General features: G+C 44.3%; 1 protein-coding gene across 1 annotated transcript in view; it reads left to right on the top strand.

Annotated features, from left to right (window-relative positions):
- The window catches only part of SYNDIG1 (synapse differentiation inducing 1), a 67874-nt gene extending 42059 nt beyond the window's left edge, over positions 1 to 25815 (top strand). Inside the window, exon 3 of the mRNA XM_075708319.1 lies at positions 25657 to 25815. Coding sequence (XP_075564434.1) covers positions 25657 to 25815 — 159 coding nt within the window. The remainder of the gene's footprint in view (positions 1 to 25656) is intronic.
- Positions 25816 to 27116: the final 1301 nt, after the last annotated feature.

Raw genomic sequence — 27116 nt, 5'->3', positions numbered from 1 at the left:
GGGACACTGACACCTGGCACAAGCAAAACCATACCAAGGACTTTTCTATCTAAAAGTGTGAACAGTCAAGTTCCAGTGCCATAACATTAACAAGGACTTTCTAATGCTACTACAGGTGCAGAACATTGGGTTTCTGGCTGTTGTTGCCCTTGTTTGATGGTGCCTGAGTCTCTTGCTGGTCAATGGGTAGTACTTAGAGCAGTTCATCACCACTGTATGTTCCTTCTGCTTGTCTGTGTGCTCTTACCCAGTTGCACATGTGACTCTGCTTTTCTTCCTCTGCCTTCAGATGCATCAATGAAGGAGGAACAAGGCAAGAGGAGGATAACACCCCTGCCACTGGCCACCGGTGCTGGTGAGACAGACTCAGTGCTGGCATTCCCATGGGTTTGAAAAGGTTGCTGTAGGGCAGAATAAAAGTCAGAGCTGACCAAGTGTTCATTGCTTTTCTGGATCAAAGCACTCTTGCCAGTCTACTGTGTGATATGACAACCTTTCCATTCTGTTGAATTTACTGGTAGGAGATTTTTGGATATAGCATACAAATGACAATAAATATCAAATTCCAGAGAAGATAAGGAGCACCAAAGAGAGCTGCTTGCACTCTCCTGCTATTTGTTCTGGGCCCTTTATTGTAGCAGGGCTTTTTTTTTTTTTTTGCCCCAGTTACAGAATACTTCCCTAATCAGTTCATAAACTGATTTATTTCTCTCTCTCCCTCCTTCTCTTTCACTTTCTCTCTCCTTTGCTAAAATCTTGACTGGCATAAGCAATTACCCACCTCTGTCCTCTCTGCATTTGACACTGTTCAACTCCCAGATAAGCAGCTACATGTAAAATTAAAATATCAGTGCTATCCTAACCATCTGCTTGTGAAGGGGAAGTATCATTGACCTCCTGAATGACTGGTATAAATGCAGACTTGATCTTCAGGGAACATCCCTGACTTCTCTTGTTTGGTGGCTCTTCTCCTTCCAGAGACTCAGCTCCAGTCCCTGTTTGTCCCAGAAGAGTGGAGTAAACAGCACAAGCAACCAACAAGTTAGTAGGATGTCTGTTAGCAAAATTTCAAACCTCTCCTTCCCACTCTTTACTTGCAAGGAGCAACATCCAGATTTGGCACATGGAGACAGATAAACCCGGATCTGCTCAGGGACTGGCCATGAAGAGATCTGTCTGACAGATTTTCCACATTGTCATGAATAGGCTGCTCTTCAGTCTCCCACCTTTCTGCTTTAGAGCTAGACAGGTATCCCTATGCAGCATAAAAAGCTTCACATGCCTGTGAGGCAACAAGTTTTAAACATCTTTGGGCTCAAGCCCATGATCCAATGCAGCAACTACCACCTATCCACCATAGTAACTCGTGCATCTGATTTCAAAATTAGAACTTTTGGTAATAGAAAAAGACTGCTTTCTCACATCAGGATATCAGCCTTGATTTCTAGCCTATACATCCCTGAATTTCCGTGGAGGACCTTCACATGATTTTGGTTTGCAGACATATGTCCTGGATGCTCAGGCTGGCTCCACATGGGCAGGCTGTGTTGCTGAAGCATGACTTTGTAGCTGTCACACAGCCCTGCTCTCAGAAGCTCATAAAAAGCCTGACTTGCTGAGAGAGGAGGAGGGCATGCATCTTCCAAAAATGCCACCTCCCTTATATTCCTCAGCAATCTTGTGGCACCTGGCATGCAAAATAAATGCTATTGCTGTAGTAATTTAGCATTATTTTTAATAGCAGAAGTGTTGAAAGCTGCCAGATTCTGTGTCCCTAGATACTGGGGAAACTCTTCCAAGAGCTTTCTTGCTTGCTCAGCTGTGCTCCTGTAGCACGTAAAGAAAATTACATACTGTGCTCTGGCCCTTTACAAGCTAGAGGAGAGCTTGCCTGGAATTAATAAGGCAATTAGGATAATTAAAAATTTTAGCAGCAGTTGCAACTTAAATAACTATATCCTTTTCAAGAAGGAAACCAATATGTATTATTAATCTACCGTATTATTAAAGCTATTGCCCAATATTTACAGTGATACCGGTTTTACACTGCTGATGTGTCTGTCACTCATCCCCTCACTTCAAGACAGGTATTGCCTTTAGAGGGATCTAAACTGTTCCTTCTTTCCATAGATACTTTATTCATCTCAATGTAATGCAAGTGAATATAAAAACTGAGACCCTTAATTAAGATACAGACCTAGGGATGTTCCTAATATTGCTCTTGTGTGTAGCTGGCCTAAATTCAATACTCTATGAGACGCAGTTATTCTACCACTTGAAGCCCGGCACTGGTTAAAAATGCCTTTTACCCTTGAAAGCCACAACTATACAAATGCACATATTTTGTAAAAACTGGAAAAAAGATAAAATAAGTTACTGAAATTCCATCCGTTCACCATAATTTGAATCATGAGCTCTATTCTTAAAAAATGCTGCTTTTAAAACTGGTGTTTCTACATGGTCATCAGTCTGTATGTTAAAACTGCAGAAATGGTCTTAACTTTCAGTCAGCCACAGAATGGTGGTAACAGTCAGTTAATAAAACACATAAACAAGCCCTGATTTTGCAAATATAATAGCTGCTGGCTGGGGTTAAACCACAACATATATTTAAATATTGCCAGGTATTAGTGGCCATATTTTGGCTGTTCAGTATGTTTCAACAAGCTATTGTGCAGGTGCTTTTTCCAAGTCCACCCCCATCCTCCAGCATGTGGAAAATAATGTTTTGCCACTCAGTTTTAGGATGGCAGCACTGAGAGGGTAGCTTCTTGTCTTACAGGAGAAGTTTTCCCTGTTTAACTTAAATCACATTATAAACACATAGACTTGCAGTGATGCAGAATGTGAATATGGATGTTTCATTCAAGGTCAAGAGTGGCACATTTCAGTGCACATTGTTTGAAAGTTAGCTTCTATAACTGTCTCACTAAACCTGGTTCTCCTTTCACCTGCCATTAGGCCATGTTGGGTGTGCTAGTGGTCTGCTGCATTTGCATCTCAAAGAAATCAAGCTTTGCATCAGGCCTGGATGCCAAATGTGAAATGGCTTCTGCCCTTGGAAGTTCAGGCATGAACTCCTTCCTGGCTTTCCTGCAGCAAAATTAAACTGATGGCTGTTGATTGGAAGTGCTCCAAGGAGGGACAATCTCTCTGCTCTGCAGAGTACCTAGTGCTTACACATGTCTTCATACCCTTGTTTGCTTGGATTTTAATAATTTCAGCAATGCCCATGTCCAATTTTCTATAGTTATTACATTCCCTTTTGAATATATATTTGTTTTCTTACGTTCCCTTTTAAATATATGTTTGTTTTCTAAGTGGTAACAGAACCTCGTAGCACATAGTCTCATGAGATACATTTCAGCTTTTATGCTTTGCTGTAGGCATCACTCCTCCCTGTTTCCCATCCTTGGCAATACCACATGCATGTCCCACCTCATCTGCCTGCACTTCACAGAAAAAGTTCTCCCTGGGACTCAGTAGGTGGACGTGTTCGTGCAAACATGGCAGGTCCCCCTCCCCAGCCCCCATATTCCCCCAAACATCTCTGTTCTTTGGACAAGGCATTGAAAACTTCAGAATTTTTATTGGAAATTGCAAACACAACAATAAATCACAGTAAAACCTTAATGGAAGCTGGGCATGAGAAATGCTATCCCTAGGTGAATATCCTTATGACATGAAGAGGTTGATATCCTGTTGGAATAACCTTTCCAGCAAGGCTCAATTATGGATAAGCTTCACATTGCCCTTGCTACTATGAAAGGAAAGCACTTATTTAGTAGAAAGGTAAAAATTGAGCGCTACTCTTGTCTGTAATTGACTTAGTCAGTCTGCCTTTGCAGTTGCTGAAGTAGGAAATCCACTGTTAGAAAGGAGCAGCTGAACTGCAGAAGGAAGAAATTAGCATTAGAGCTGAAGACCAAAGGCATTCTCATCTACATATAATCCTAGACTGTAAGAAGTCACACATGGACAGCTTCAAGAGGTTTATTATTTCCTGTGTACACTCAGACAGCTCCTCTCTGCCACCCCAGCCAGATTAAACAGTGATTTTCCAGACCAAACCTGGGACATATCAAAAGAGCTGGCCCGAAAATAGGCACAAACCTACAAAGGAATTCAGATCTAAAGGGCTTCCCTAAGGAAGCAGACTTGAAGGGCTTCTCTAAGGAACCTGTTCAACCTGTTCAAAGTTTCTCAAGCCACTGGGAAGCATCCCATCCATTTCACCTAGCTTCAGATCAGACCCCAGAAAAGTCAGAACTGAACAGGACATCTTGGGGAAAGGGCCTGAGCTCAGGACTCCGCTTAGAGCCAGTCAGTAGACCTCACAAGCCCCGTTGCTGGCAAGTATCAAATAGCAACCATCCCTCAAAGCCTGTGAGACTGGTGATGTAAATTCACCCCAACTTGTGTGCAGGGCCACAATGTCATAGGGGTGTCAGATGCTGCTGCATGAAAGGCAGGGACACAACACAATGATGAATGTAAATCAGCCTTGTTCTGCTCAGATAAGCACAGCTCCTTTGCTTTACCCTCCCAATGCCATTTCTGCAAAATGGAAACCTTTAGGAACCAAAGAGAGAGGAAGAAACAAAGCAAATAACTGTCTGGGAAGATATGCCCTTGACTAGCACTCCAGTGTTTCAGAAAGACAGTTTTTTCCTCTGGAAATAATTTAAGGCTCTCCAAAAACACCAGGAATCTGAAAGCAGAGAGTAAGGTAGCCTCAAATTGCTATAGACATCACTTTTGTTACTTTCCTTACTGTGGGCAAGGGCCAGAACCTTAGTTCTCTCTCACGTGAAGTTAAAGAGAAAGCACGATTATTTTTAAAGACCACTGAAGTAACTCAGCCTAATTGCTCCAACAGCAGCAATGGCAACTGAAACACACTTGAGATTGCTGTCATGACCTGGTGCTTTGCTCCAAGCCACATGCTTGCAAATAATAAAACCACTCTTTCTCCCTAATGGAGGGCTCATTTGAAAGGGGACTCATTCCACCTTGGTGACACAGCTGCTTCTATTTCCAGTATTGATGTTTTTCTTTCTGTGGAGCTGTGTCACTGCCTGTGTCTCAGCTGGTTTACAGCTCACACACTGTCCAGGCCAAAAGTGGTGATGGCCTGAGAAGTGCCCACCTAGATGTGCCAGAAAGCAGGTCCCCTGCTTTGGTACATATCTGGGGTTAAAGGTGCCCCGTTCATCACTTATCACCCAGTGAACAGCTTAGCAATGTACCTTTGCTGCCTGGCTGATCCACAAAACCATGCATGTGTTCTCTCATTCCCCGTGAAGGTTCTGCACACCCAATATCTCATCCAGTTCTTCATCCAGCAGGAGACGTTATTGTATGAACCTCGATTGCTCATGCCCATCACTACATCCCTGGCTTTGTGTGGGGCTGAGTCTCCTGTCTGTATTCCCAGGAGCCTGGAGAGCACTTCTACCAGTCCTTTGTGCTCCACTAAGGTGAACCTCCAGGTGTGTCTTTCCCACCAGGGGAACATATTGCCCCCCTGGGCCTTCTCAGGAGAAGTAACAATAGACATGTTGTTAGCAGCCTCCCATGGATAGTTCAGCAGCTCCAGCAGCTAGCCCGAGTTAAAAGCACCATAGAACTTGAGCGAGGAGTTTTGGTGGGTCTGAGTCAGGACACAGGGCTGGGAGAGAGACCAAGTTCCCTTCCTTGCAAAGATGTGCCCCAAAGCACAACGCTGTGCTCCTTTACCCAGCTCCTCCTGCACTATGCAGGGAAACCACATTGGCAGACTGTCCTGGTTTCGGCTGGGATAGAGTTAATTTTCTTCCTAGTAGCAGGCATAGTGCTGTGTTTTGGATTTAGTAGGAGAAGAATGTTGATAACACACTGATGTTTTAGTTGTTGCTAAGTACTGCTTATGCTAGTCAAGGACTTTTCAGCTTCCCATGCTCTGCCAGGTGCACAAGAAACTGGGAGAGGGCACAGCCAGAATAGTTGATCCAAACTGACCAAAGGGCTATTCCATACCACACGACGTCATGCTCAGTATAGAAACTGGGGGGGGTTGGCCGGGGAGCAGCGACCGCTGCTCGGGAGCTGTCTGGGTATCGGTCGGCAGGTGGTGAGCAATTGCATTGTGCATCACTTGCTTTGTATATTGTTATTGTTATTATCATTATTATATTGTTATTATTATCATTACTATTTTGCTTTATTTCAATTATTAAACTGTTCTTATCTCAACCCAGGAGTGTTTCTCACTCTTACTCCTCCAATTCTCTCCCCCATCCCATCGGGGTAGGGGGAGTGAGCGAGCGGCTGCGTGGTGCTTAGTTGCTGGCTGGGGCTAAACCACGACACAGACACATATGTCTATCCTCAGGGGTGAGCAGGGCAGCCCCTGCTTGACTGTGATTGTTCATTTCCCATCCAATGAACTGGTGGCCCCTCATCATCCTTGTGTACCTGAGCCAAGTATGAGCACATGAAAGTCATCTGCTGGCAGTAGGGACCTGACCTCACCGATATCTCACTGCTGGGCTTAGGACTCCCTTGTGTTAGGCACTAAAGAAACAGCTATACAGAATATTTTTTTCTGCAGGTTGCCGTCACCCATCTCTGCGACATCCCCTTTCCCCTGCCCAGGGCTCTTTGCTGTGTTATCTAACACATGAACTGCAGAAGGGAAATTTCACTCTGTGGTCCTGCCCAAGAAGGGAGGCAGCACAGTGGAGAGGTAGGGGCCACACCCAGCCCACTCTGGAGTCCAACGCACACCACTAGCACTCTGTCCTCCTACCCAAGGCTGCCAAAATCACAGACAGTTGTGCCTGTTCTACACCACCTTCCAGACATGTCAGGAGGCCTTCAAAACCTCCTGTTTCCTGGCACTCCAGTCCTTCCTATCATCCCAGATGTCTCTTTCTGCCCAGTACCAGCCTGTGGGACATATTTCCTCATATCCCCTGAAAGGGTTCCTTCAAGTGGATACTTCTCTCAACTCCTGTTCACCTTCCAGCATGTAGACACCACAGAGCATGTCTTAAATCCATCTCAGCTGGAGGTTTGAAATGCCATTTGCTGAGGGAGTCAGGGACAAAGTCATGCAGCAGTCACTCCCATCAGGAGTAGTGGAGCTGTGCCCTGTGAGAGTGATTTCCCATCTCTGAAAGTTTTGCATATGGCGCTGCTGTTTGCACGAGGAACCACAAGGTAACTCTACTGAGCAGGAATATCTCTACCTATCATTATACTAGAAAGAATATTTCCTCCATCAGCAGACAGCTTTTCTGTAGTGGGAGATAGAAATGTGAGCAGAAGTGCAATGTATCTTACTTGATACTCAGAGTGTTTTTGTGGTTAGCATCCTTGCTACTGAGAGAACCTCATCTCTGAATTGAAAGGGAACAAAGGCTTGGAGAGAACCCTGTAATAACATTTGTATCCTGTTCCAAAAAGGATTAGAGCCTGGCCTTGTGCTGTTTTCTTGTGGAGGAGAAAAGTGTGGACAATTAACTTAGTGTCACTAGGATACTCTTGGTAACATCAGTATCTTTTTTTACTGACACCAGCACTTGTCCAGGACAAGGATCCCTATTGTGCTAGGTGCTCTACGATCAAACCTTGCAAATGATAAGAAAAATGCATGAGCCTGTCCCCAAGGGCTTACAGCTTAGGAAAAGTGAGAGAGAGACAGAGACGGAGCAGAAGGAGACAGTGGGGGAGCACTGGTCACCATGGCACACGGCTGCTTTAGACCTCTGGCTGCATAGCTATCATGAAGTCATTTAGCGCTGAGCAAATAATGAAAACAGTTGTTCATGAATATTTTAGTGGAATATTTTCAGAAAGGATGTATTTCAATCATGAAACGTGTATAAGCCCAGTGGGGCAGAGAGATGAAAGAGAGAGAGAGAAGGGGGAGGAGGAGAAGAGAGTGAGCAAGCCCTGAAATAATTAATCATCAAACCCCTCCCCATGTGAATGACTTCCTGCTGAAATCTTCTGATGGACAAATGCAACAGAGATATCAGGCCAGGGTAGGCTTTGTGCCTCACTAGCATAGACTCCTTTTGTAGCTCCACTATTTAAGTGTGGAAGATGTTTAAGCATCCACCCAGTTCATATCTGCATCCAGACTTTCACCCTGCTCACTTGCCTGCCACCTCTGGACATGGCCCATCCTCTCCCAAATCCTCTTGTGTAAAACTGCTGCTGCATGAATGAGATGGGTCTATTGCTCCTTGCTTCCCCTCACCAGATGGTTGAAATTGCTCTGAGCAAGTTCTGTAGACTTGGTCCCCAGGGCCAGACAAGATCATTTTTCACTACTCTTACTCAGGGACCCACCTAGGAGGCAGGTTTTAACAACAGTCTGGCATTGCCTGCAGCTCCCCTCTGTCCCTAGCTGGCTGAGCTCTTGGCAAAACCCTGGCACGAGTAAACTCAAGATATGTGGCCTGTGAGCTGTCAGATCTCAAGGCACACTGGTTCCTAGCCTGCCCCAGGCTGAGGTAAAGCCCATTAGCTCAGCTTGCGATGCAGGCTCTTGTCCCTCTGCGCTTGTTACTGCAAGCTGGGGTAGGCAGAGGGCACTGACCCAGGTACTGTCAGCAGCTCAGCTGATGGATGGCAACTCATGCTGTAGTAGCGTAGCATGCTGTTCCCTACCATGAAAAGTGGCATCCTGTATTTAACAGGCATGAAGGGTTTTCAACTCGATTTTGCAGGAAAAGCAAAGGCAGGCTTATAGCATTCCTCTGCCTGCCTGTATGTGATGGAATAGTCCTGGACACAAGATGGCCAAGCTAAAAGGACTTAAATGTGAAAGGAATTTTCTCCGTAGCGGCTGTCATGCTGCCAGATGCCCAGGGTAGCACACTCTACTCCCAGTACCTTAAAGGGAAGGGACTGGAGAGCAAGAAGCAAAGTCCTTTCAAATCAAAGGGAGTCTGCTCTGACTCTTGAGGTTTTCATTTCACAGAATGAGTCCTCTGTTCAACCAGGGCGTCCTGCCGAGGCTTTTATCCCCCTTCACAGAGTGTGGCATATTGGTCGTGTCCTCCAGCAGTGAATGCGTTTGTGCATTCCCTGCCTCTCCGCAGCAGTCCCGCTCGGCGCAGGATGTGCAGACAGGGACACGCACACAAATACACCACCCTCCTGCTGACAGGGACCTGGCGTCTGCAGCAGCCGCTGTTCAGGCTTGACCTGTCTGCTGCTAGACAAGTGAACTGGCTGGAGAGGGCAGCTTTTGATTTTCATTTTTCATTACTTTTGGCAGACACAGCAATGCCAATTAAATCACACGGAGCGAGATATTTGCTGTATATCTGCAACAGAATGAAGCAGGGGGAAAGAGAAAACAAGCAGTCTTCATGTTCTTGTTTGTACACTCTGGAATAATTTGATATTAAAAAACTTGGCCAGGTTGTTGGTGACCCCTCATAGCCACTAAGAATGATCCTTACTAGCAATCTGTGTTCTCCCTGTTGGACAATCAGAACTTATGTTTGTATGCTAATAGGTTTCCACTGAGGAAGAGCCCTACCCCTGTGGAGCAGTTTGTTAAAGGGAGAAGAGACCTTTGGCATGGCCTCTTCCTTCCACCAGTTATCAAAGCAGCAAATATTCTGACTGGGGGCGCCGCGAATCAAAAATAAAATGGTCCCAGCATACCAACGTAAGAATTGCTGCAGCTCTGCTCCATCCTGCACCTTTCTATTAATATGGCAATAAGAGATTCAGAGAGCAAGCCTGCAGCAAGAAAAGAATATTATAAGGTGGTTATTGCAGGCATTAGTGAGATGCTGGATGAAGAGAAAGTACCAAAGCTAGAGAATCCTTGGGGATACATGTCTCAAGCCAGTTTGCTTTCTTCCTGAGGGCAGGAATAAGAGCTGACTCAGGCACTATGAAGGCACATTAGCAGGATGTTCTTGCCATCCTGGAGGTGAAACCAGCAGGTCTGTGCTGCAAGACCTGCAGGGGTCCCCTCACTTACTCTTTTGCTTAAGGCACTGCAGGTGTGGGTGCTTGCTGGTCTTTCCGTGATGCCAGCAGACAAACTGGGTTGAAAGAGGCTGTTATTAGTGCTTGGGCAGGTGACTTGCTCCTCAGCAGCAGCTTTTCTGGAGAGCTCCCCTGATCTCTCTTTCTGCCCTGCTCACCATGCAGCAGAAGGATGAGCAAAGCCTTTCCAGTTCACTCTGGCTGCTGCTGGGCTAATTCCAGCTGCCCACCCCTGGGAAGGTAGTGCTGCTTCCTGGATGTCTTCTATACACCCACGCCCCAGCTCTGCAGAGTTTTTTTCCTGCTGAAACACTCAGTGTAAGAATGCAACATACCACACCTTCCACCCTTCAGACAGCCTGCACCCTTTTAAAGGGTGGAGATAATGTCCACAAAACGCAAAGGCAGGGCTGCTGTTTGGATAGATGAAAGAGAGGGTGAACTAGGAAACAAGGAGCAGAAATGAGTTACAGGAGATCAAAAGGGAAGAAGTGTACAGGGGAAGAGCAAAGGCTGAGATAAAGCCCTTTGATAGACTCCACACTCATGCAAGCCCTGCGCCAGTGAAACACAGGACCATCTGCCTGGGAGTACTGTAGTTGTAGGAGAAAGGAATTTTGTATACAAGAGATTAGGGTCTGGTATCTGCTGGCATTGCAACACTGGGATGTGTTACTGCTGGAGAACACGGAATTCTTGTCTTGCAGACGCTGAGTCACAGGAAAGACAGAGCAGTCATTTCAGGGTGTTGACAGCTTAATACAAGGTTAGACCTTCCATTTCCATGCCAACAGCAATGGTGACAAATACAAATGAATTGTTCCAGGTCAGCTGATGAACTTTCCCCATAGTGAAAAATGAGATCTTGTTGAGTCCTCCGCTACTGAGTATAGAGTTAAGTCAAGAGACAAGCATGCCCTCCCGTTTCTTCAGCCTGTGCAGAGGTGTTGCTGACATTAGTAGATGCTGGTGGGTGTCTGGGTAGGATGTCTGTCTTACAGCACATTTTTTTCTCCTTACTCATTCTTTTCCATCCAAGGATGGTTTTGGGGGTTAGGCATGAAGGATGGAGAATATTTTCTTTGTACTGCAGTAATCATACCACCGACCAACTGCAGTTTCCAGGTTTCTCCTACAATACGAGCAGCCTAGCCCGGAATAATTTCCTTAGTATCCCCCTTCTAGGTGTTTTTCAAGGTAGCTTCAGGTCTGCATCCAGCAGCAGGTGCAAAATATCCCATCAATCTCTTCTTAGGAGGGTCACTACTCCACAGGAGTTTGTTCACTTGAGGCCATCCCAGCCCTGACAAGAGGAACAGATTCCTCAAAAAGGGTCACATTTATGAAGAAGCAATATGTGTTGGTTACTGAAAAATAATTAAAAATTGAATGCATAGTGACCAGTATTGGTGCCAAATGAGAATTTATGCACTAAAGTTTTCTTGATTTGTTAAGATTGTGTGTATACATATATATACACATAGTATGCATTTCAGAAAATAGTTGTTTTGAGAAATTTCTTGTCTTCAAGGTTTTCAAAAACATTTTGAAAAGGTTGGAGCATCCCATATCAATACATTTTCAAGCAGAGCAAAACAAATCCCTTTTTTCAATCGGAAAGAAATTTTTCATCTGAAAGGTTTGGTTAATGTATGTATATCTATATATATAGAAAAAACCCCAAAGAAAAGCTCAAAAGCAACATGATTTTTTTCAAAACTATCTATATAAAGTGCTTAAATTAATTTCCATGATTTTTAAAAAATTCCTATAGCACACATTTGTGTTTAACACATTTTTTGACACTGTTTTCTGCCCTTGGTCAGAAAGAAATGTCACTTTTCATGCTCAGTCCCTTGCCTGTATTGCTGTTTAATCTTCAATGCAGTCTGAGTTGTTTTAAAGTTATTAAAAGATCTCCTCCTTCTTCTTTTCTTCTCCTCTAGAACTTTTATAACCTTCCTCCTAAGTTTCTATCTTCTGGGATGTCACAGTTGTATTTTTCATGGGACTTCAGTCAATATTTTTTTGCCATGTAAATACAGAACCTATTGTAAAAGCAGTGATAACATTTTAAAAAATGGAGGAGAGGAGAGAGAAAAATAATAAAATTTTGTTTTAAAAGAAGTATGTCTTTCAGAAAGGCAAAAATCACTGCCGTATGCCCATCCTTGTTACCAGCTCAGAAGCTTCCAGTAAAAATGGGAACAGAAATCTGAGCAGAAAACTTAAGGGAGCCAGTAGTTCACAGTGCTTTTTTTTTGTACTTCAATCAAGAATAAACAGATTTTTTTTATCAAAATGTGGTGACTTTAGCTCTGATACTAAACAGGTGTAATCTTTATGTCAGCAAAATCAACAGTCCTTTGTTAAATAAATACAGGAATAGCATGTTAGCATAATGGATTAACTCAGCATATCGCCCTGCATTATAAACCAACAATGCTGAACCCTCCTAAGAATAGATGAAAATCCTGGGTCAGACCAGGGGTCCATCCAACCCAATAACCTGTCTCCAGTGCTGCCATAAGCAGATAGGAAGAGAGGGTTTTAAGAACAGAGCAATCATATACTTCTCTAATACTTTCATGATGTTGTTCCAAATAATATCCACGATATGTGCATTGGTAAAATTTCAATGATGAATTTAGAAGTACAGCTTCTGATACAATTTCCCCTTTGAGACAGACCCTTGAAAGAAAACACCTTGCTGCCGAGTTCAAAAGGCAAAAAAAATAGTTTCACATCTCCAGTGTCAGAGGTAGCAGTATATGGAGATGACAAAGTCCTTTATGCTCTTCTTCAACATTTTTCAGGGAATCAAGCATCAAAAAAAAAAAAAAAAGTATTTGCAATTAAATGAAATGCTTTACTTGACCAAACCAAGGCATTTTATTTTATGCAGCAAGAAGATGTTAATCGTTTTAATCAGAAGAGAAAGGAAACACATCACATTTTTAAAATCAAAGCAAGACACCTATGTGTCTGCCAGAAAGAGTTAATTTTGCCCAGGGCTGTTCTCTGTCACTGATCATAGGGGATCCCAGAGCTTTGAGACACCTGAAACAAGACTTTCATGACACGCTGCTGCGTTTGCTGCTGTCATCTGGGCTTGGAGCCAAAGTCAGGAGACAGGAAAGTGCTGACTATAAGAGTGGGGAGCTGCTGCTGGTGTCGGGGAGTGGTGGCGGGTAGGAAGAGAAGGGACTGAAGTTTGGGTCCTGCTTTTTTCCCCTGGGGTCTGTAGGGCCATGCCTGGCATTTCCTACTTACCCTTGGGAAAGCAGACCATCAGCGGTTTGCAGTTATTGAATTTACGGCTCGCTGCTTTTTAGCTATCTTGCAGCTCTATCATCTGTGAGGGCATTCCCAATGCAATCAATAGCAAATCAAGGCTAGGCTTTTCCTTGTTGGTGCCATGCAGACATAACCCATACACAAGGGAAATTTGCAGCTTGTATTAATTTTTTGTGGCCTCTGTAGCTGTCTGTCTGCCTGTCCATCAGCCCTCACTGATAACTTTTCAATCCATTGGCCAATTTTGCTCATCAGGTAAGCAGAACAGTAGGGCTCCCAGAGATGAAGAAGTACATTCATTGCCCAGATAAGCTGGGGGGAAGGCAAGGCATGCTCAGCCCATCCTATTCCTCATGCTGGGCAGCTCTCCCCCACCACCCAAGCTGCACGGACACACAAGCTATCTGGCATTCCTGCAAGGGGGGGTCCCTTCAGGGTTTTCTGCTGTGTCAGATGCATCCTTCTAACAGCAGACCCCAAATTAATTCAGGGGCCTCCTAATCGAAGCTCCTTGCCTCTTTTCAAAAACAAAGTCTTTCTTCACAGGGAAGAACAGCCTCATTCATACTCTGGAAGTTCACTTATTGCAGAGCTGGCTGATACAAAAAGCTCTGGGAGTGTAAACTGATTTGCCTCCTAAGGCAGTACAATTAAACCAGCAAATATTCTGTGTAGACCCTCTCTGAAGCCTTTCCGACTTAGTTAGATTTCTTTCTGATTGATGTTAAAATAAAAGAAGTTTAGTGGCATCAGGACACCTTTCAGAAGCCTGAGTTTGCTGCAGCTTTGGCCTTTCCTTGCAGGATCACCCCACTTCTCCCTTCCTGCCTCCGCTTCCCTGTTTTTACATGAAGGTGGTTTGGCTGATTTAAAAATCTGAATAAAAACCCGGCATTATTCTTTAATTTAAATCAAACCAAGGGACCAGAGTGAAGAATGGAGAGGTTGGAGAGACATTGGTTAATGCCAGCAAGTGATCCAGGCTCCGTGCAGCAGTATGCTCTGTCTCTGCTCATCTGGAGCACTCCCCAGCACAAGCAAGGCTAGACTTCCAAGTCTCCTTGAAATGAAACCTTACCGTCTACCTACTGAGATGCAAATCCTTAGCCACCACAGGTCACAACAGCCCTACTGAGCTGACCTTGGTGGGCATTTGGTCTGAGGGATAAAACAGCATTTTCCAATGAGAAGTGTGTAAAAGACAGAGATATCTCTCCAGAGGATCTTGCAAGCTCAGAAATGCTGCAATTTTGAGCCCTGTTCTGTAGCCACATTGGATCCCTATGAATCCTTCCAGCATCTCCAAAGGACTGAGAACCTGACCTATTGGCAGTGGCAGGAAACTTTCTTTCAGCTTGGCCTCATTCTGGTCCACAAGAAAATTAAAGGCAGACTCCTCATGCTTTATTCAGACTGGACTCTAAGAGGGGTATATCCCCCCTAAAGTTATTCTCCTTGCAAGAGTGCTGCAGGAACATCAGGCTCTTAATTACTTGCTGTTGTCTCTAGTTATAAAGCAAATCCACTAAACTTTCTGACATACTGAAGTGATGGTATGTTAAAACACACACAGCTTGTGACCCTGGTTGCCCCCAGGATTTTTTCTGTTGGATTAAATATGCTGGGAACCCAAGAAGAGCTTTCTCCCAGCATGTGCTTGTCAGGCATTTTCCTCATATCCAACTCAACACAATCCATGGAGCACCTCAGAGCAGCAGGGTTCTTGCTCCATATTCATCACCCTTCTCGTCACACGGTCCCTTGTGTGTCTGCTAAAGCCAGTTGCATCACTTATGTTGCATGTCCAGGAGAGGGGGCAAAATGATCATTAAGGTTTAAAGAGAACAAAGAATTGATACAAGAAAAAATACATTTTATGGGTTTTGTTCCCAATACTGTGTTTCTTGTGGGCTTCAAGAAGGTAGAAAGAATGGAAAGTGGAAAAAAGGTCTTGTCACATGAAAGAGGTCATCTTCATCATTTGATCTCTGGTGACTTTATGGACATGCCTGAAGTACCATCAAAAAGTTGAGTTAATTCAAGGTAAATGTACTCCTTGAAGAAAGAAGAGTAAGTTGCCGCACATTCACTGTCAGATGCTGCAGAGTCCACAGTGCCTGATAAATTCTTACCCTACTAGTTAACATATCAAATGACAAAATGTTTCTCAGAAATAGCTTGGATTGGGTTTCCTGCTTAGAAAGGTGCCACCACAGCATTGTTGGGGATCAGAGCATTGCAGAGCTTGCAGGCTGGTCTGGCAAATGGTACCTCAAGGAACAATCCTCAGGAGACACTTCCATGTAACTGATGTGGTACCCACCCCACATGCTGGAGGAAAAAAACTGTCGTAAGGAAACCAAGCTCTGCCAACAACAGATCAGAAAGAGCTACTCAGTATAACACAGATTACATATAGAGAAATCATGGGTGATTGTGACACAAAGCTGAGAAAGCTGCTGATATCAACAAAAAAGGGTGAATCTTAGCTCAAGAGTTCTTAATCCTACCTCAAAAAGTCATTAATGGCCTATTAGATAGAGGATTGTATAATTCACTTAAAACCCAGAGATTTAGTTTCAACTCAAATAGGGCCACCTGCAGGTGAGAAAATTGAGTTCAGAACCGGCGGAACTCCTTCTTTGATCAAATCTGTTCCTGTCAGGAGGAGAAGCCACCCCTGAGACACTTTCAAACCTGCAGTGTCTCTGACTCTCCATTCTTGTCCTCCCCCAGCTGTGACTCAGGGTCCCCAAGGCACAAATCCCCACCACCTTTCTGTCCCACCACCCCTTTCTTGTCTGTTCCCAGGGCGGAAGGTGGGAGTCCAGGACTGAGATCCTCTCTAGCAGTACTGGGCAGCATCTTCTACCCTTTCCTCTGTTGTGTGACTCTTGTTGGAGGGAAGAGAGATCAGGGCCATGGCAGCGAATGTAAAGTACCCATTGGCATGGTCTTCCTCCCATCACAAATGAGGAAGAGGACCAGAAGCAGATAAAAGCAACCAGAGCAAAACAAAGACAGGTCACACCAAATGGTACAGAGCTGTTGCCTCACCATGTTCCTCTCGCTTGGTACTGTGGACATTTTGAATTGCAATGATACTACATAACGGCCTGCTCATCTACCCCAAGGAATAGCAAATTGATCCAAAATGATAAGCCCCCAACTTGGAGCTGGGGATTGTTGCCACCGCTCCACGAGACACATACCCACATGGCTTGGTGTGGGGTCATGTAGCCACCCTCAGGGACAGAAAAGGTCCCAGCCGTGAGGTCTAAGATCCACAACGACCCAGGCTGGGACCACACACTGCATCTTGATACAAATGGAGCTGGAGGGTCACGGAGCAGCAGGGTTGGATGTGGAGAGAGGAAGAATCCACTCTCTACCCCAACCTTATATAACAAGATAGAGGTGGAAGGATATGAATGCAGCTTTTTCCAAAACCTATCTCCAGCAGATCCTTCAGCAGATCCCTAACAAAGTCATCACAGGGCTTTAAAAGCCCTGCTTTTGCCCGTGAAACAGAGAGGAATTTCTCCAGGTATATTTGTGTATAAACAAATTGACAGTTGAATAACACCTTGCACGGCTTTGTACAGCTGTAACATCTTCACAAAATCATAGAATCACAGAATGGTTGAGGTTGGAAGTGACCTCTGGAGGTCATCTAGACCATCCTCCCTGTACAAGCAGGGTCAGGTAGAGCCAGTTGCTCAGGACCATGTCCAGTGGGGTTTTGAATATCTCCAAGAACTGAGACTCTACAGCCTCTTGGTGACCTTTGCAGCTGACCAGATGCACTATCAAGAGACTCTGACAGTCCTGAAATGCAGACTCATCTGTGGCACTGTCCAATCAGTCCCAATCCAGATCCTGAGACAGGGGTAGGGGGACCAGAGGCAAAATGTACCTTGCGATGTCCCCTGAGCTGAGGGCAACTTCTTGCCACTCACAAAATGAAATCTGAAAACTAGGAATCACTTCCAGATTTCCCTTCCTGAGGAATGCTCACATTTTAAACTCCATGTTTTCAATTCAAGAAGAAACAAACAGCCATCTAAATGGGTGCCGTGGTTTAGCCCCAGCCAGCAACTAAGCACCACGCAGCCGCTTGCTCACTCCCCCACCCCGATGGGATGGGGGAGAGAATCAGAGGAGTAAGAGTGAGAAACACTCCTGGGTTGAGATAAGAACAGTTTAATAATTGAAATAAAGTAAAATAGTAATGATAATAATAACAATATAATAATGATAATAACAATAATGATATACGAAGCAAGTGATGCACAATGCAATTGCTCACCACCCACCGACCGATACCCAGACAGTTCCCGAGCAGCGATCGCTGCTCCCCGGCCACCCCCCGCCAGTTTATATACTGAGCATGACATCATATGGTATGGAATAGCCCTTTGGTCAGTTTGGATCAACTATTCTGGCTGTGCCCCCTCCCAGCTTCTTGTGCACCTGGCAGAGCATGGGAAGCTGAAAAGTACTCAGCAACAACTAAAACATCAGTGTGTTATCAACATTCTTCTCCTACTAAATCCAAAACACAGCACTATGCCTGCTGCTAGGAAGAAAATTAACTCTATCCCAGCTGAAACCAGGACAATGGGAAAAATAAAGCAGCCCCTTGGGACTGAATTGGTCACTAATAATTGGTTGATAAACTTAAGTGGTACCTAGGTAGCTGCCTCCATCCTCTAGGCAGATCACATATATATCTATGTGTGTGGACACAAACCCATGTCAGCTGTGTGTGTCTGTGTGGGCACATGTCTGTATGTGTGTACGCTAGGCTTCACCACATGTCACCTTTCCCAAGTTTTCTTCTCCTCTTTCATCACAAAATGGCAACATCTGCTTGAGGGTTAGAAGCAAAGCAGAGGGGCGAAATCATCTTCTTTACCATAAACATCCAAATTCCTGTATATGCCAGGAAAACAGAATTGCCCTTGTATCGCAGGCTGAGGTCTCATTCTCTCAAGTGCAATCAAATGAAGCTGTTGCTGTGGAGCTTGTCTAAAAACATCTCTCTGCATTCTGCTCATTCAGGCCTTTTATGCCTGCTGTTCTCATTATTATGCTCTTGTTTTTCTGAGTGCCGAAATCTCACCCGAACATTTATAGTTTTATCTGCACTTGAATACACAATCAAACGCCACAGGCAGCACCAGCCAGGGGCTGAATCACCTCCTCGTCTACGTCATATTTTCAAATTCCAGCAGGAAACATTGATACCAAAATCATCCGATGGCTCAATGTTGGCCATATGTTATGAAAGTTGATCATGCAGAAGAGGCAAACTCATGCTGGTCTCCATTTACACCCTCTTCTCCCCATTCACACACTCTTCTCCTGAGCCTTTCATGGGTTTCCAGGAATAAATATTGTTCCCAGTATTTCTTCTTCCACCAACACAGCATCATTTAATTTGATGGCGGTGGAAATCCCTTTACTCGGGCCACTTGTTTTCATCTGCCCCATCACTGTTGAGGAGCTTGGTGGGATTTTGGCCAGGCTGGAAGTTCCTATGCTGTTGCAGAGCAAAGAAGGTGATGCTCACAAAGAAGGAAATGCCACTTGAAGGGCTTGCTGCAGTAACATTTGGTTAACTACATTTGTCCTTGAAGTGCAGTACAAGATACTACTCCGGACACAGGATGGCCGCCAGCCTGTCCTTTTCACTGCACGCACACAGGTGGCTGTTCCTGCCTCCGCTGTCACGTGCCTGTTGTTTGTTTCATTGCCTTGCTGAACAGTCATGGTGAGGAAGGAGGTGAGGCAGGTCAGAGGGGCTGCTGATGGGAAGCGGCAAGTGTCCACTGTAATGCACTCACATTGCACAGTGCTATGCTCTGGCCACTGAGGACACAAGCCTATTTACTAGAATGAGGATTCATTGTTGAAAGAAATCCTTCAGGGGTAAGTTTTCACACTGGATTTTGTTTTGTCGCTCAGAGGTGCAGCAGCGCACTTCAGACTTCTGGCAAAGCCTCGAGCAAAGCAGCAGCAGCAGCTGCATATGCCAGTTTATCCCCTCTCCGTGTATTAATGAGACTCTGGTGACATCCCTGTGTCATCCTTTTGTCACTGCTACCCAAGTATTCATAGTATCTCAGCGTTGCCCTAGGGGAAATTCCATGTGGGCTACGCATTTACTGTCTCAAGGTCCTTATCAACCATCCCAACTGGATATCAGTGCTACCAGACAGACAGAGAGCAAGTTATGGTCACAATTTCATGCTTTTTATCTTTTAAATGCTCAGGGTGGGGTTGATCCCTCACTGAAGGAAAGACATCAATCCCAAGAAAGTTATCTAGACTCTACCTATCAACACTGAAGTGAGGATGGGAATTTCCTGAAGATGATCCAGCAGCTGGTTTTGGACACTGCAGTCTGAAGGCTAGATTAGACTTGGTTGGATGCCTGCCTTTGAAGAGGAAAAGAAACTTAAGCATGAGTAGAGATTAAGTCCATCATTGAGTCTAGGAGGTTTGTGTATCTGTTTAGAAGTGCCTGCATTTCAGGTGACACCTGCTCCCTACTGTTTCGACAGTAAGTTCCAGACAGGGAATGGCTGCTTGAGACTCATGTCCATTTCCTGGGCCAACTTCCCAGCAGAAATGATGGAAATCTCCAGAAGAGCTCTTCGGTACCTGAAAGGCAAATTGCCACAGGCTGAAGTTTCCATTATACTATGGGCATATTGGAATTTGCAAATGCCTGACAGAGTGAAGAACCATTTGTCATTTATTTAGATCACCATTTCTGCCTGTGGAGCCATTTGATGGGATTCTATAGTCCCTTTGATGCTCTCATCAGGACTGAAAACTCTCCTGCCACGTCCCAACCCATACACTGCGTGCCTGCCAGCCCCATGCTTTCCCCTGCTGACTGGCACCTCCCTGCTGTCATTCATGGTTCAGAGGGAAGTCCTGACTTCCCCCTTTTCCCATCTGTAGGCTTAGCAAAGACTCTGGAGTCTTTTTCTCACCACCAGTGAAAATAAATGGTGTAAGTCTGAAGGTGGAAGATATTGCCCAGAAACTTGAGATCAGCAGAAGTACAAGCTGGGCAAGTTAAAAACAGTAGCCAGAGCTTTTGACTAGAAGAGAAATAGGAGAAGATCCAAGAGCAGAAGCATTTTCTGTATGAGTTACTCCTCATTCTGCAGCATTTTTTTTGCGTGCCACTTAAAGTAAGACTCAGGGTCTGGCCAAGTGGCTGCATGGAGGCTGTGCATCCCTGCTCCCTGCTGGCCATTTCTTGCCATGAAGTGAAAAGAAATCCTTCCATCACCTGACCAAAGGGGTCAGGATACCCTGTTGTCCTCCTACATGGAGTCATTCCTGCTCTCCAGCCTCAGGGAGATGAGGCAGGATTAATAATTGTGATCAATGTGTTTCTTGTTTCCAGATACAGCATACCAGAAGGTATTTTGTGAGTATGATATATGAGTCACTGTGGGATGCAGCAGAATTTTTTGGCCTTGCAGCTGTGGAGGTACAGTATTCATCTTCTCTGAGCCTATAAAACATGCAGCCCAGGGACATGATGAATATGTTTTGCAGAAGCTCAAGTGGAAACTCCAGGGAAGTTCCTTGAAAGTGTTTCTAAACAACAAGACATTGATTTTGTTAGTTACACAAAGTAAGATAAACCTTCCAGATCTCCTTAACACTTCTTCCCCTGCCCCTCCTCACTTTTTTGGCTTAATTCCAAAGCCTCTAAAGATAGGATTGACTGGGGACTGGTATTTGCTTAAGCCCCTGTTTTCAGGTTTGGAGTACCCAGCCTTCATCACAACCTGTGCCAGTAGATGACAAGTTGATAGTCTTATCTGGGCATCCAGAGGACACAGACCAAGGGAAAAACAAGAGGCAGGGGTAGTCCAGCAATACAAACCCTTTGCAAGAAAACTATCTCATCTTCTGGCTGTGCAGTGAGGGAACTTGTCTGGTGCTATGTGATGAATTATCCCCCACTCATAATTCATCCCATGTCTTGCACTCATCCCCTGCTCTGTTTATCAAACCTGTTGGTCCCGCTGCTGCCCAAAGACTGTATTTAATTGGTTCATCAATCATCTGGCTGCCAGCCACAGTCTTGCCAGGGAAAGGAAGTACCGTAAAACTCCACAGATAATGTAACTCTGATTAGGAAAAGTGCTTACTTGTGCAGCCACTTTTAAGCCTATTAGAATAGCTGTTTGTATTCCTTACTACTTAAATTAAGGCACTTAGCTTGAAGAGGCTGTAGTGAATGAAGCCCTTTGTTAATAAGGCATTTGGATCTTCATTCTTGCACCAGTCCTGGCTGCATTACAGTCAGAGACAAGCATGATGGACCAATTAATACCAGTTAAGTATTCAACACGGTAATATTCATAGCTGGGGCTTTGCTTTTCAGGGGAAAGAAGTAACAAAAGCAAATATTGCTTCAGTGAGGCCGGAGCTCGCAGAAATCCATTTCCAGGCTGGGTATGAATGGCTAGACAAACAGTGCCTTTGTACCATTTGGCACATCAGCCCCAGGGGCTTGGAAAGGGTCCTGGTGCTGTACTTTACCCGATCCTCACTTCTAATTGAGCAGAAACGCCTGGATGCATGCAGGGCTTTGACATTTCAGGCCAGGCTTCTGAGTAGACTGGGTGCCTGTGGCACCCGGGGGTGCAGAGAGCACGTCCATGCAGTACCCAAGATACAGACCCTGTGAACACAAATGAACAGCCTGACCACTGTCTGCATTTAGATGCCTTAGTTTCTTTTTAGTTTTAATGACCATTATTTTCACCTTTTCTACCACAACAAGGAAAAGCTGGTGAGACTGGGTCTGACTGGGCTCTCTGATCTACACGAGACATTTCTTGTCCTCATTTCCTGCATGGAGTTTGATAGAGCACAGGCATCCCTGGCGTGGAAGCCCCTAGAGTGTCACTTCTCTGTGTCAGGCATCAAAGGGTCTGGGTTATAAGCTGTTGGATGGGTACCAAAACCAAGGGAGTTCCTCAAAATGCACAGAGATACCAAAGATCTGATCCATGTTGAAAAAAAAGTTCAAGAAAACTTGCCTATTAGTTGCTAGATGCTCACCTATTAAAATTGACCTCAATTGCATTTTGTGTAATAACTGTTTTCCAGATCTGTTTAGCTTAAACCTGCAGAAATGCTGTAATTTCATATAGCAACATCGTGGAGTAATGGGATTGTTTTGCTAATTAGGAAATAGCAACAAAGAATTTTCTTAGTGGTAAGCAAATCCTTTCAGACTAGTCTTACGTCGATGGAGGATGATTTCTGTGTTGGTGATTTCTCCATCTCAATGGAAACCTTTCTGAATGGATTAAAGGAGGAATATAAAATTGTCCTTCCCATGTGCCCTTACCTATGCATTCTACATTCAGAATTTGATATAGGAGGGATTTGATTGTGCTAAGCCACAAAGTATGCATTAAGTTAAAAGAACAAAACAAAACCTACTCGGATTAGGTAATTTGTTGGAAACTAGAACTTCTGTGAAAGTGCATGCCTATTCCCCAAGTAACATCAAGCTATATCATAATGACAGGAGCTGCAAAATTCATCAACTTCATGGCAGCATGTGACTAAGACAACTGGTTTTGTCTGGGATGAAAATTTTAATGGGAAGTTGGATTTTCACCATAGGTGCAATCCTTTCACAAAGGTTAGGGCTTTCCTCAAAGAGCTCATCGAGAAAAAAAAGGTGTTCATTGTGAGCAGGTTTATCGCTAGGTTGAAGATCCTATCCCGAAAAAAGGCTATCTGTGCTCATCAGCCTTCTGAATCCCTTCGGGTCATTTAACACATCATTTTGGTTAGATCCGACCTCTTTTATTGAATCCAATCAAGATACACTGTCAGGTTTACAGATTATTTGACATTTTGTTTAATGGTTTCTTTTCTCTTTGAGTTTCCATCCATTTTTGAGTGAAAAAATACTGTTTTGAAACTGTACAAAGTTTCATTTAAAAGAGGTCAGCCCAAAATGTTGCAGAATTTTCCATAACATAACGTGACATTTCAGAAATGTCAAATTGAAATGTCCCAGCATTTTCAAACTTTCCCTCCATTTGGAGGTTGAAACTGTTTACCTGAGTTTATCCAAAGGCTCAAATAGCTTCAATGCTGTGCATTTACCTTCACCTGACAAATCTGACCTAACTTCTGTGAATAGGAGCCTCTCTGTTCAAGTCTTTTATTAATGCTGCAGATGCTTGAAGACAATCTTTGAGGAGAGCTGAATGACCAGCTCTTTCTAAAGCTTTCTCTGCTTTCCTTGCCAAGACTTTTAACCGACCCTAAGAAATATTTCCATGATCCCCAAAGTCCCTGGCATTTTTATGGAAAGGGCTCTTCTTTTGAGTGTTTGGAGGTCCCAGACAAGAAGCTCATGAAATCCCTGCTCACCCTGCTGAGAGGCATGGCCGGATATCCTTTGAAAAGTGAGTAGGATGCCTTCCCCATCTAAACTAAAGGACATGACACTAGTTGTAAACCTGGGAGTTGTTTCTATGTTGCTGTTTTGAAATGATAATTTTCCACCTGCCTACAACCTAGTCTCTCTCTCTTTCCATATATATTGACATTGTTTCTGCCTGAAACATTTATGCTTAAAAAATTAGGTTGATGAATGAGAAGAGACGGTTCTCCTAATAAAGTCATTGACAGAAAGGCCAGAAGCCTTTTTTTCAGCCTGGAAGCTTGTCATTTGGCTGCTGTAAATTGCTCTGAGTAGCAAGATAGTAAAACAAAGACAAAAATAGGGCAATAGATGACACTGAAGCAGGAAGTGTCCCAGCAGATCGAGCGTTTGTGGTGAAATACAATTAAAACATTACAAATTCCTCATTCATTGTAACAAGGGAACAAAGGCTGTCTCAGAACTTATGGAGCTCATATGCTTCTACAAGACCTTTCTTGTATGTGACAGATCTGTTACTGGCTGCCGGGTGACCCTGGATGATATCACACTGCAGTCTATAAAAATGTTGTCCTCCTTTCATTGCGCTGCAAGACTGAGACCCACTGAAATGGTATTAGGCGGTCTTGTCAATGTGTAGATCATTCCTGTCCAATTTTAGCTTTCCTATGCCTGTTTTGAGCAGGGATTTTGCTTTGCCTTAGCTCCTGCATTCGAAGATGCCTGGAAGGTGTGTTAGAAGAACCAATATTTGAATACTTCTCAAAGTCCAGATGTAGCTTTCTGCAGTGGTTATCCTGTTGATGTCAGTGTGACTGTGGGATCATCAGAGGAGACAATAAGACAATCCGCACTCAGCTGCAATTCTGCTTTCTGTGTTCATTATTGACAGCTGTACTAACAAGCTGTAACTTTGTGAGGTTCATTTTGCTCAAGCCTAAATGCCTTGCATATAACTTTGGGAAATCCAGCTGATCAGGTTGAATTCAAGGCACTGCTTGGGTACTCAAAGTTACATAAAAGATGTGATACAATTACCAGAGCTTTGGATTAGTCTTCTGAGCTACTGGGAACCATAGCAAGAGACACAAAAGCCACTTTAACATCAACTAGCTGAATGCACCACCCCCAAGAGAGAAGACCATGTCTCCAACACCAATGGCCCCACTAAGCATGCGCATCATCCCTCTGACAATCAAGGGAGCTGCCTTGCTCATATGCGTAAGTGTTCATCTGAATCAAGGCTGAAAGAGTGTCTGTTAGCTCTGGTTTCCTAGCTGTTTGTCCTGCACTAAAGCCTAAGGTGGGTGCAAGGTAACTGGTAGTGTCTGGCCTCTCCATGGTAGTGAACCTGGGCCAGTCGTTCCACCTAGTCAGTATGCTCAAAAGCACTGCACTGGAAGGGAAAATTCAGCCACTCTTGTCCTTGTCCAGGTAAGAACGATCAACCATTTCAGCTGACCTGGAAGAACATTTTTGTGCAAGTGGCATGTTTAAAGGGCTTTTCCCTTGTTACCTTTCCCAGCCAGGCTGGAATCCAGCCACCTCACAGAAGCAAGATTGTAGCTGTGTCTGGAAGGGACATGGCAGACCCTTGGCTCACAGTCCATCTGCCCATGTTCTCAGGGGAGGCTGAGCCATCTCGGGAGTCATCATGATGCACAGTATTAAATCCTAGGATATGTTTAAGCTTAAAGGCACTTAAAGTACTGCTTGAGATGCCATTGGTTCCATCATCATCCTAATTGTGCAAATAACCTCATTCGACTAAAAAAGTATTTGATTTCCAACCAATTTACTGCAATATCCCAGGATCATGTTTCAGCCAAGAAATGAGCATCATATCTTCATTTCCAGATGAAACAAATAAATATATTGCATTGTTGTTGTTGTATATCTTGCAGACAAACAAAGCAGTAGCCAAGGGGGACTTCCACCATGCAAGCTCCAGCTCCCGGCGAGCACTCTTCCTGGCTGTCCTGTCCATCACAATCGGAACTGGCATCTACGTTGGGGTGGCCGTGGCTCTTATTGCCTATCTGTCCAAAAACAATCACTTATGAGCCTCAGGAAAAGGGGGAGAACCAGCCACCCGGTGCCTGCACTGCAGAACTCCCCAGAAGATCAGACTGCATGATTTTCCAAAAAGATCAAGAGACAAACACCTTCTGGGGGCAGGTACAGGATAAGATGGGCTTGTGCATTATTATAGGGTGTGAAGCTGGCTGGGGTGGGGATAGTTCCATCATTTGTGATGCACAAGTCTTGCTTCTCTTCATGAACCCCCGTACAAGCAAGAAAGAAGGAAAGAGAGAAAGAGAGAAAGAAAAAGAAAAGAAAGCGAGAGAAAGGGAAAAAAACCCAGAAGGCAGGCAGTTGGGGGAGGTGTGGAGAGGGGTGTTTTGCCTTTGCCTTCTTTGCAATATGGTGTTTACAAGAAGCTGGCAAACTGAGCTGTTCTCTTAATACCTTCTGGGTCACCTGAACTTTGCAGCCAGCATGAGCTTGTGCTTAGTTTGCTTGTTAAGCACAGCACTGAGATCTGGGAAAGCATGGACAGTGGCTGGTTCTCTGAAAGAGCAATATAACAACAGGAGGAAGAATATGTTTTCTTTTTTTTTGAATGCAGGACTCATTTGCCTAAGAGTGAAGCAGAGACCTCAGCGTAGAATGGTATTGCCTACTCTTCTTGTGTGGGTAGGTTTCCATGGAAGGAGAAAAGGAAATAAAAAATATTTTTTCTTTCCTATCCTTGTTTTTGGATTAAGATGTGACCCACAGGCCCACCCATTGCAGAACAGCTGAGGTTACTGCATGACTTGGCTCCACAGACTGAGTGTGAGGTCAAAGTAGCATGAGATCCATTGTAAAATTAATTCCTCCATCCAGTCACATCTTGATAACAGCACATTCCTGTGGCATATTGCTCATCTGGGTTGCTCCACCTTACCATGGAGACCTGCATAGCAGTCAATGCAAGAAACTTGGGGTAAAAAATGCAAATGAAATACTAAGCAGTTTTAAATTAAAAATCATGGTAAAGCATGGGAATTAACTAGGGGAAGGAATGCTTCATACATTTCTGAGGTACTGCTCATACACAGAGCAGTGAAGGAGACCACTCAGATTACAAGCTCACAGCCCGTCCGTGGACCAGGGACACAGCATAGCCATGGAAAGACAAGCATGTCCCTCGATAAGCAGCGCAATGGTACATTGTAAGGGAATTAAGCATTGTCCTTACTTCACTGACTGAAATGATACATTTATTTTCTTCTTTACTCCTTCCCCACAGTCACCCTTTTATTTTTTTTTGTCTTACAGATGTACCATTTCATCCCACCAAAGGTGTATCAGCATAGAT

Source organism: Pelecanus crispus, chromosome 3 (assembly GCF_030463565.1).
Source record: "Pelecanus crispus isolate bPelCri1 chromosome 3, bPelCri1.pri, whole genome shotgun sequence".
Classification (NCBI taxonomy): Eukaryota; Metazoa; Chordata; class Aves; order Pelecaniformes; family Pelecanidae; genus Pelecanus; species Pelecanus crispus.
The sequence above is the reverse complement of the archived record's forward strand: the minus strand, read 5'-3'. Positions and strand labels throughout refer to the sequence as shown.